This window comes from Cottoperca gobio, chromosome 12 (genome assembly GCF_900634415.1).
Source record: "Cottoperca gobio chromosome 12, fCotGob3.1, whole genome shotgun sequence".
Lineage (NCBI taxonomy): Eukaryota > Metazoa > Chordata > Actinopteri > Perciformes > Bovichtidae > Cottoperca > Cottoperca gobio.
The window spans coordinates 17004289-17015298 of NC_041366.1; the positions used below are offsets into that span (position 1 = coordinate 17004289).

The 11010-nt window shown below is 38.8% G+C and overlaps 1 protein-coding gene across 1 annotated transcript; it reads left to right on the plus strand.

Annotated features, from left to right (window-relative positions):
* Positions 1–7682: 7682 nt before the first annotated feature.
* On the plus strand, positions 7683–10449 carry ved (ventrally expressed dharma/bozozok antagonist). Its single transcript, XM_029444331.1, has 3 exons — positions 7683–8128; positions 8632–8897; positions 9989–10449. The coding sequence occupies exons 1-3, from the start codon at positions 7897–7899 to the stop codon at positions 10331–10333; spliced, it is 843 nt and encodes a 280-aa protein (XP_029300191.1). The 5' UTR covers positions 7683–7896; the 3' UTR covers positions 10334–10449.
* The last annotated feature ends 561 nt before the right edge of the window (positions 10450–11010 follow it).

The following is an 11010-nucleotide window of genomic DNA, read 5'->3' on the forward strand; positions in this document are numbered from 1 at the left end:
AAGTAAGACTACATTAACTAAAGTACTTAACTGCTGTGGTTATGCTGCTTTTTACTGCTGCTCCACTTCTCAGGGGGAATAATGTACTTTTTACTCGAATACATGTGTCTGACAGCTGCATTTACTTACATGATAAGCTTATAAAATGCACATTGTCAAAGATTAAACCAGCGTGGCTCAAAGATGTAGAGAACATATTAGAGAAATGTCCAAAAAGACAATTTCTTCTTCTTTCCTCTCTAATTAATCAGCTTTTTTTACGTTTGGCTTCCTAATACAAGCACATCTTAAGTAAATAAAGTACTGAGAAGTACTGTAATAATAAGAACATACAAGTATTATTAATTCCTTCTAATAAAACAAAAGCTATTCATCATTTGTGGGGTTTTTCCAGGAGCTACATTTTTCTCCTGAGATGAAAATATAAGCTCCTTCATTCACAGTTTCATTTACATTTCCACAAACTACATCCCCTCTCGTCTCTGTTCTCACAGCAGCCCAGACTGGCAGTCTCCTCGGTGCAGGACAATGTCACTCTCATGTCTCCTTCTCCCTCAGAAACTTTTGGTTCACACATACGGTGTCAAAAACAGAGATGTGTCAATGGTGATGCAGGAACATAAAATAAAACCCCTTTTTTTGTTTTCATACCTCCTTTATGCATTTACTGCAACTCCCAACACACTGTATCATATTGTGTTTACATTCCATGCAGCTCACCTGTGTTAAATCTGAAAAATAAATAAATAAAATGTCAGCATGTGAAGAAGTGTGTGCTCATGTCAAAGAGAGTGGATGTGAGAGGAGACGGAGGTGTGAGCGCTGACACGGCCTTTGATGTTAAACTGGTATTTAGAGGTTAATGAGGCTGTTAGGAAGAGGTGAAGGAAACGCCTGTGAGTTCACACACACACACACACACACACACACACACACACACACACACACACACACACACACACACACACACACGAGAGGACACAGGAAATGTATCTGCAGCTCCTCTGCTGTAAATGAGGATCTCTGTTTTATAAAACCTGAAGGACAAGAATGTATCAGGGGGATTATTTAAATTATTTTTCAGGATTCAATACATGACAAAGAATTATTCAAATATATTTCTTAAAAACAAGAGTATTATCAGCAAATATACTTGAAGCATCAGCATTAAAAGTACTCGTGCTGCAGTAAAATGTCTCCTGTGACTGACGTCTGGTTCTATGTGACATTATTAGAAGCATCAACGTTAGAGCAGCGTGTTGCTGTCGTAGCTGCAAAGTTCAAAGTTCTGACACGCAAATTTGTTTTAATTTTATTTGACTTTTCTCTAATCTTTGCTTTTTTGAGAACTATTGGATGAATTCCCCTCTTTGAGACACAAACAGTTAATGAAATGAAACCATGAAGACATGAAACATGACAAGGAACCTCAACTAAACACAGATTTATTGTAAGAGGACACGTCTATGTTGTATTTTATTCGTTTTTAAAGTACAACACTACTTTGTGAAGTAATAAGTAACTATATCTGTGCAATAAATGTAGTGGAGTACAAATATAAATCATAAAATGGGGGAAAACAAAACTAAAACAATTTGCATGGCTCCATATTTATTAGTTTTTTTAATCATTTGAGTCAACTGACCCTTTAAATTGTCGACTTGTGTTCTCTGTTTATTGGAACATTTTGCTTTTGCTGCAAGGGTGTGTGTGTGTGTGTGTGTGTGTGTGTGTGTGTGTGTGTGTGTGTGTGTGTGTGTGTGTGTGAGAGAAAGAGAATGCTTCTTATCCATGCTGAGGGGGTCATTCGTCCTCCCCAGTCCCAGGCCGCTGCTGTCTGTGGGGTAACGGTCTCCTGCTGGGCTCGTCTTTGATTGGCTCCATTCAGACCCTTTCATCTCTAATGGGCCTGTTTGCTGCTCTGTTATGGACACAAACACACCTCGACCCCCCCCCCCCCCCCCCCCCCCCCCGGGGCGCTGACAAGGAGACCAGAGGGAGACACATGTCCCGACCTGGTGCTCAGATCTCTGCATATATAAGCTAATATCTCCGTCTTTATCAGTTTCTTATAGATAAAATCCCAAATAAATATCAGTTCAACTCTTCTTTATTACAAAACCTTTAAAGGAGAACGCTTCCAACGTCAACAAATCCCATAAAAAGACCCAAAAACATCAGTGTGTAGTTTCTGACTTCCTTCCTGTGGCTCTCAGCTACAGACCCATTGGTTCCTACAGAAAACAGCTCAAATATATATATTTTCTTTTTAGAAAGAAAGCTCAGTAAATTCCTAAAACAGCTGGTTACTGTAGTTTTTATTAAACAAATATGAGCAAATGTTGCATTTGCAGCTGCGGATTAATCCACATTTGGTATTGTAGGATAAATTATAACTAACTTGAAACAACTTAAAGCTGTATCGTTTGTTTTCTGTAAACTGCATTTAGGGTCTTCTTCAAATAAAGTTATCTCACTACCTGTTTTACTTAAAAGAAAGTTGTAAAACAATTATTAATGACAATGTCATTTCTGTATTTTATATTTTCTTTAAATCATCTATTAAAAAAGAAGAATATTTAGAATATGTACAGTCTTATTCTGCTGCACTTTAGCCAAAATTAGCTAAAGAAAACAAAACCTAAAATGTAAAAATAAAGTGTGACTGTTTCTGGTGCTGAATGGATTCCTCTATGCAGATGAAGGTGGTGATGACGCCCAATAATCATTGATCTCCATTGCCGGCAGTCTCCAGCAGTTGCCCGCCCCGTCTGTAACACAGTCAGTTAAGGCCTCTTCCCCTGTCCCATTGATCCCTATCAACCTCATCAAAGGCTCCCGGGGCTTTGATGGGGCCAGCGGGACTGGTCCTGGTGGACGAGCAGGCACTGCGGCTCCTCATCAAATGGGAGAGTGAGGCTTGTCTTGTCTTTAGATTGTGAAATTTAAATGTCTCCAAACATCCAGGAGCTGGAGGCTGTGTTGTGATGTAGCACACCTGAGGGTTCCCAAGTTTTTATGGGCAGGTAATAAAGAATATCCCAGCAACCCTAAAATGTAAAATAACGTCTGACTTCTATGGTGGACTTTGTGTTTGCTGAGTGACAGATTTCAAATAGATTTACATATTTAATTCCTGCTTATAATTTCTAAAATTGAAACACAACTCTAGTACTTTTTTCGTCTGGTTCTATGTGACATTATTAGAAGCATCAATGTTAGAGCAGCGTGTTGCTGTCGTAGCTGCTCGAGGTGGAGCTAGTTTCAACTTCTTTATTTACAGTTAGCTAGTTTAGTCCAGTGTTTCCCAACATAAGGGTCGGGCCCCTCCAAAGGGTCACCAGATAAATCTGAAGGGTCGTGAGACGATTAATTCGAGAGGAAAGAAGAAGAAACAAAGTTCTTGTACAAAAATCTGTTTACATTTTTTGGACCTTCATGTCCTTTAAACTGTTATTTGTGAGGAGTTCAGTGGAACTCAGACATCTGATGTCCCAACTAGTCAATATGTACATTTCCATCCACCTGTTTTTATACTTAGTTTCATTTTAGAATATAACAAATAAAGAAAAGTTTTCCTCTTGGCTGAAGTGGAAACAAACTTTGTGGATAAAGTAAAAAAGTAAAAAATAATGACCTACATAAAGCATGTGTAGAAAGCGTAAGCATAAAGTAGCATAACAAAAAGTAAAAGTACAAGTACCTCAAACTAAAGTCACTTTCCACGACTGGCTCTGGAAAGAAAAAGCATCCAAAACAACAAGCGGCAGGTGATTGTACAGTTAAAAGTTCAAAGGGGTCCTGATCATTTGTTGTCTCTCCGTCACTTCCGTCGCTGCCCCTCTGTCTGTCTGTCTGTCTGTCTGTCTGTCTGTCTGTCTGTCTGTCTGTATGTTGTATAATGGTGTGGATGGGTATCAGTGACCGCATGCTCTACCTTGTCATCTCCTATCCTGCTCTGTGACATGCAGGTCTGCAGCTCTTTGATGTGACAGACAGACAGACAGACAGACACAGACAGACAGACAGACAGGCAGACAGACAGGCAGGCAGGCAGGCACAGAGACGAGAGGTCGGGAGACAACATCACTGTAACATCCACAGTTACCACGAAATGTCAACAGTCTGTCTGCAGCTTTAATAGTTTATGAACTGATCACATGAAAAATCTTAATCGGCAAAGTACCCTTGTACGTGATGCAGTAAAAACTAAAAATGCATTTAGCTGATAATACTTCTGTACTTTCACAGAAATGGGCTTTTGAATGCAGGACTTTGACTTATAATGCAATATTCTTTACGTTGTTTTATTAGTCCTTCATTAAAGGATCTGAGTACTTCTTCCACCACTGCTTTCTAGCATATTATTCATATCTATACCACCTCGAGCAGCTACAGTACAGTGCTGCTTGTACATTGATGCATCAGTAATATATTGGGCATTATACTGAGCTGTGGTGAAGTAAAAGAGTATTTTAATACAGCATGAGCACTTCAAAATTGTACTTAAGTAAAGTAGTTGAGTAAATGTACTTATTTCCACCAGTGTAAATACATTTCAGTAATTTACCAGCAGTTATGTTGCTATAAATTCAGTATAGTGGAGTTCATCCGATTTGACAACATCATCTTCTGAGTTTATATTTTTATTGTGGAGTATTTACACAAGCTGAGCAGATATGAAGAGGTTTTATGGTGTCCTGTCTCGTGTTGGGTGTGTTGGTATCAAAGCACAGAGCCCCTTTGAAGTGTCTCAGTATCCGTAATGAGCTGTTAGCATCGCAGCTCTCCTCTCCTCCTCTCTCCTCTCTCCTCTCCTCCTCTCCCCTCTCCTCTCCGCTGCGCGCACAGACGGCGCGTCTGGAGGCGCGGAGATAGCGCGCACGGCCCAAGATCCATTCACCGGCTCTAGCACTCTAATTATCTTATCAATGGCACCGTTTCGTGATTGACCTGATTAACCCCTTACTTTAAACCCACAATGTGTTTGGCCCATGCACCATTTGCACACAAAACAGCGCCTGCCTGCTCCTCGGAGTCTCGGGTCCATCCAGGCCGCTGCTGCTGCTGCTGCTGGTGATGATGATGATGATGATGATGGTTATGAGCCACTTCACAGATACGATCAGCCTCTTCAGGTCGTTATCAGTTACTTTAACTTGATCCCCAAATCCCCATTTTATCATCGAAAGCGAAACAATAGTGTGAGATGATCTAAGGCGCCGCAGAATAGAATATTACCATAATGTATAGGAGGTACTTTATAGGTACTTTAACTTAAGTAAAGGATCTGAGTACACTTTTGTATTTTTATATCAAACTACTCCTACAATAATCTAAAGTATTTGCCACTTTGATTAAATGTATGACAACATTACTGGTAAATAACTTAAAAGTAGACCTAATAAAATACATTTATATGCAGTATTATTATATTGTACTTGTGTTTACTACACTGTAGTACTACCATGTTATACTTGTACTCCACTAGCTACAGCCCAGAGGAAAGTAATGTACTTGTGTAGGCTACATAAATAATAATAATCTAATGATAACCAAGGAACCATTTTTCCACATTAAGTGATTATATTTTGCATACTTTTACTTCAGGACTTTTGTAATGGAGTATTTCTACTTTGCTGTATTTTGAATAAAGGACTTTTACTTGTATATGTGTATTTTACAAGTGTGTACTTCCTCCACCGCTGGATATTTAAGAGTCCTATATTTTAAATACTTCAAATGTTTTTTGTGTTAATTATTGAGTTTGTAGTGTCTCGATTATAATATCTCTTACATTTCTATAAAAGTCTCACATTATCTTGTGATTATTGATCATTGTAGGATCATTTTACTTAAATCCTGAACAATTAAAAGAAAGATAGCAACCTTAAAATGTATGACTGTTAACTCTTTTGTTACCATCATGTCATATCAGTAATTTCCAGACAGTTTGCCTTTAATCTAGGGATAATCCCCGGATTAGCTGCTATATTAAGCCACTCATTGCTCGTTAAATTGCTTATTTACCTAAAGGCTCCTTCTCAAATATAGCTAATGGGACTTAAAATGTATATGATCAGCAGTTTAGCACTCAATGAAACTTTGAAGAACATTAAAGTTTGATTAATGACTGTTTGGAAAAGAAAGATTATGATGTGTAAGGCTGCAACTAATGATTTTTTCATAATTTTGCTCATTTAATCTTCAGAAAATTGTGAAAACCTCATTACCAAAGCCCAAAGACAGGCTGTCGTAATTGTTCGATTAATCGTTCAGTCTTTAGTATAACGGAAAATGTCTAAGAATTTGCCAGAATACTAGTTAACCAATTCAAACCATAAAGTCCAAAATCCAGATATATTCAATTTAATAAAAAATAGAAAACAAAGAAGAAGTATGTACTGTCCATACAGGTATATAAACATTTACATTTTAATCAATCCTACGTCTTTAATCCTGAGACTGAGACTGAAATATGAACTAAAAAAGGCAGAATTAATGTTAAATATGTCTTGTGTTATACGACCAACAGTCTAAAACACATTTTATCAACATTAAGATAAAACAGAGACGCTGGAAGTAGATTTTCTTTTTTGTTTGCTTTTAAAAACGTAAGAAATTCTTAATTTTCTGTCAATAAAACGAATCCATTGATGTCTTCATTTAGCTCGGCTCTTGTGAGTTTATCAGCAATGTCTGGTGATTAAGCAAAAGACGAAAGAAGTCTCAAGTCAATGTTCAAGATATTTTCTGCACACTGGGAGTCCAGGTTCATTATTGCCAACTTTCTCATTTCTGTCATAGTTTCACCTTTTAAACGATCTTTCCTACACATGCACTGTATCATTCTTCCAGCACAAACTCATAATACTATAATGTACTATAATACAGTTTGTCAAACTACTTGACGCATGTAAAGTGATTTTTATCCCAACTCGTTTTAGTGCCTTTGAATACGAATGATTCAAATGATAAGACATTAAAACTGAGACACGGTATGAAAGCCCCACATCAGCTCAACTGGTTTTCTCAACCTCTTCATGATATATAAATGAAGTTGTAATACTATGAATAAAACATGCTCAGTGTATTCACATTTACCTATGATTTCCTTGATATCAATACACAACAACTTCAACTCCTCTGAACTCAATAAATAATGTCTTGTTTCTATCTTTACTACAAATAGTTCTTTCTTTTTTACGGTATTATTATCGTTGATTGTTCAGTTCTGGCGTCTTTTTAGGAAAATTATCTTTAAATAAAAAACTGATCAATTATTAGTTTTTTATACGAACATTTGGTGGACTTCTTCCCGCCCTGAGTAGTGTCTTGTGATCTTCCCCAGTCTGGATTTTGGGCAGTAAAATGACCCACTTTAATGTTTTGTTAAGCGACTGAATCAAACTGAAACTGTCAAAGTGTGTGAGACAACAAGAGGATTTGATTTATTTACAGTAAGGACTTGGTTGTGGAGGAGATGCAGACAGTTTGGGGTGAGGTGAGTCTATTATCTTTTTTGGAGGCAGGAAGGAGGGGGGGTGGCAGGGGGGGGGGGTCCTTCCCAGACTCACTGGAGCCTTGTTGTAACAGCCTCATTGAGACTGAATGAGACGTCTTAATTACTCCAGTTGTGAAAACTAAAGGAGGGGAGGGTGGGAGGGACGGGAGGATGTGTGCTTTGATCTTGGGGCTGAGGGAGTTTGAAGCCCCTTATAAATACAGACAAGCTGGGATGAGAGGGGCAGTTAAAACTCTCCCAGCACCAGGACGCACCAGCACACATTCTCCTGCACTCTGGACTGAACTTTTAAAAACTGCTCTTACCAACAACAAAAAAAGGATTTACTCTTTCTGGCTTCTTCTAGAAGAGAACTTCAGCACTCTGCAGCCATGAGAGGACCGTTTTCTATTGAGTGGATGGCCCAGAGCAGCCAGCCTGCAGGTCCGGAGACCGCCTTGGCCTCTGGACCCGCTGCCTGTGGGACTCATTCAGAGAGTCTGCCGGGTTTTTACTGCAGACAGAAGTCCGAAAATGTACCCGGGCAGCAAGAAACCAGGAGCCAAGGCCTCAATGCTTTCAGTCTGAACTCTCTGCAGCACCAAACCTCTCACAATAATCAAGGTAAGTTGCATACAAACTGTATAAACAGCTAATAAAACACATTATAATGTCAAACAGGGATAAGGATATGTTAAGTGTTTATTAACTTGTAGAGTTTGTCAGCAATTGTTTCTCTTATTACAACTTTTCTTTACTATATTATTATTTATTATCTGTTTGTACAGGATTTATAGTTGTTAACAAATACATTAATAAACACATCTGATAACTACTGTAGCTACAGTAACATTGAGAATGCAGGACTTTCACTTGTAATGGAGTATCTTTAAATAAGGGAGAGTTTAAGCAGAGTGGTGGAATGTAACCTATTAAATATTTTAATAATTATTAACAAGCATAGTGAAGGAGGTAGTTAAAGGTCGTTCTCACTATTTTCAGAACTTTTACAATCAAACAATTAACATTTTTTTCCCAGTAGAGTGTAAGTATTTCTACTTTAATAAATGATCTGAAAACTTCTATCAGTGAAGAGTCTGACATGATTTCTTCTTTTTCCTCTGCAGTATCTGAGGAAGGTTTCAGCAGCGGCACAGAGGAGGAGACCTCCGGCTACGAGAGTGAAGGGGGTCGCTCCCTCTCCCCCTCGGCCCCCACTGACTGCATCTCCACCTCCACCTCACCGGCATCCCCTCCCCTGGGGAGGAGACCTCGTACAGCCTTCACGGCGGAGCAGATCAGCAGCCTGGAGAAGGCCTTCAAGAGGAATGCTTATCTGGGAACACAAGACAAGGCCGAGCTCTGCAAGAAGCTCAACCTGTCTGACAAACAGGTAACAATCCTACATGTCTCATCAATATATAATAATATGTGAGACGTCTGTGTTCACTTAGGTCATGCCCTCTGTGTTTTATTTTACTTTTGTTTTCTGCAATTAAAAACCTACATATAATGGGTATTTTATAAGCTGATTACAGTATTTTAAGACTCAATGCATAAATAAAATTCCCAGCAGTGTCAATAAATAACATATAACGGTAAAACTGAATACATAAAATAATGTAACAAAATTATTTTAGAGGCCTATAGGCAGTGTGCAAACACGTGATAAAACTGTGTGATGTATGCGTGCGACGCCATGTTGGATGAATAACAAATCAACAATGGCGTCTAAAGCGAACAACAACAACACCGACTTCTTCAAAGTATTGTGACTCTCTGGAGTCCTCTGCAAAGGCAAGATTCAGAGAAAAAGTCCAAATTTGCGGCCTTGACCCGTACACGCTAAAGCCGTCGTGGGCAACCAACGCACAAATGAAGGCATACAAGAGCTTAGATGCTTATCATGTCTTTGTTTCTGGCTGGGTTGGTAGTCTTCTTACCAAACCAGTGAAAGATGACAGGGTGCTCGTCCATGCCCGTGTAAATCACTCTCAAAGAGCTCGAGATACACCGCTCAAGCCGTGGTTTGTGAGTGAGAAGAGCGGCGATGTTATCCTCGCACACTGTGATTGTATGGCTGGAGTAAGCGAAGCATGTTCTCACATTGGTGCTTTGCTTTTCGCAAGTGAAGCAACCAATTGTGCTTTTTCTTCTGTTAAATCCTCACGAGTTATGTTGCTAAACCAGCTTACGGCGTTCGGTAGACAGAAATTCATCCCTCTTTTGTGGATCGTTGTTTTTGATGATTTATATCTATTTTGTTAACTTCATATTGTTATTTTATATTTGTTTATATAGGTGTATATTTCAAAAATATTCTTTATTGATTTATTAGTTACATTTATTTATTTATCCGTAATATAATTCAGCCTCAGTATTTTTAAACATTCTGTGTTTGGCCCTGATGTTCACTAATGGAGAGAAGTGGTATATCCTGCAGTAAAAACTAATGAGACTTTTTCTTCTACTTGTTTTTCTCAGATCAGAAATTGGTTCCAGAACAGACGAATGAAGCTGAAGAGGACGGTGCAGGACGCCCTGGCTCACGCCTGCCAGGCAAACGTTGCATCTCAGTTCATGCATTATCCCGAGCTGCAGGCCTACAGACCGGGGCCCTACCCCAGATATCACTCAGCGGCAGCACGGGACGACCCGGTCGCTGCCTCCTACATCCATCCACACAGCCTGCAGTACAGCTCCCCTCTGCCCAGCGTCCCTTCACTGCCCCTGGACTCTTTTTACCAGTACAGCCTCCCAGGAGTCATGCTGCCCTCTGCCACAACTCAATTAATGGGGTCCTACTCGGCTTACCCTCAGTATTACTGATACTGTATGAAGATGTACTGTGATCTTTTACTGTGATAATCTTTCAGACAAAATGAGATTGTATTATCTTTTTTTTTATCTTATCCTAATAGGACCAATGCTAAAGAAATATAAGGAGCATGGCACAGTTCAGTTTACAGATCAAACAGGGTGGTGTGCAATATTGGGATTTATGTGTGTATATCTTTGCTTGTAACTGTTGTATAGTTTGGATATATTTAAATTTGAATCTATGAAGTTGTCTTATTTGATTTGTGTTTGTTGTGTCACTGTGAAATCCGATTGCTAAAATAAAATCATTATTAATACATGTCATCATTTGTTTTATCTCGAAGTACTGGAAAAAGGTGGGCTGTATATACTTAATCATGTTTTTTACAGTGGTGGGATGTAACTCAATACATTTATATATATATATATATATATATATATATATATATATATATATATATATATATATATATATATATATATATAAATAGTCCTCATTCAATGCACCATCCAGCCAGAAAGTGACACAAATCAAACACACCTACGATTCTGCGTCACCAGCAGGTGCATGCTGGGTGTGGCTAATATGAATGCTAACTTATACAGTCTATGATGCTAACACGCTCGTGGATGGACCGTCGGGCGTGACTTCTGCAGGAAAGTTTAACTCTAGTGAGGAGTGTGAG

Excerpts from the sequence above, each read along its gene's own strand:
- ved (XM_029444331.1), top strand. The coding sequence starts at position 7,897 with ATGAGAGGACCGTTTTCTATTGAGTGGATGGCCCAGAGCAGCCAGCCT. Across the intron at positions 8,129-8,631 it reads AACCTCTCACAATAATCAAG|TATCTGAGGAAGGTTTCAGC; the intron begins GTAAGTTGCATA and ends TTTCCTCTGCAG. Across the intron at positions 8,898-9,988 it reads TCAACCTGTCTGACAAACAG|ATCAGAAATTGGTTCCAGAA; the intron begins GTAACAATCCTA and ends TGTTTTTCTCAG.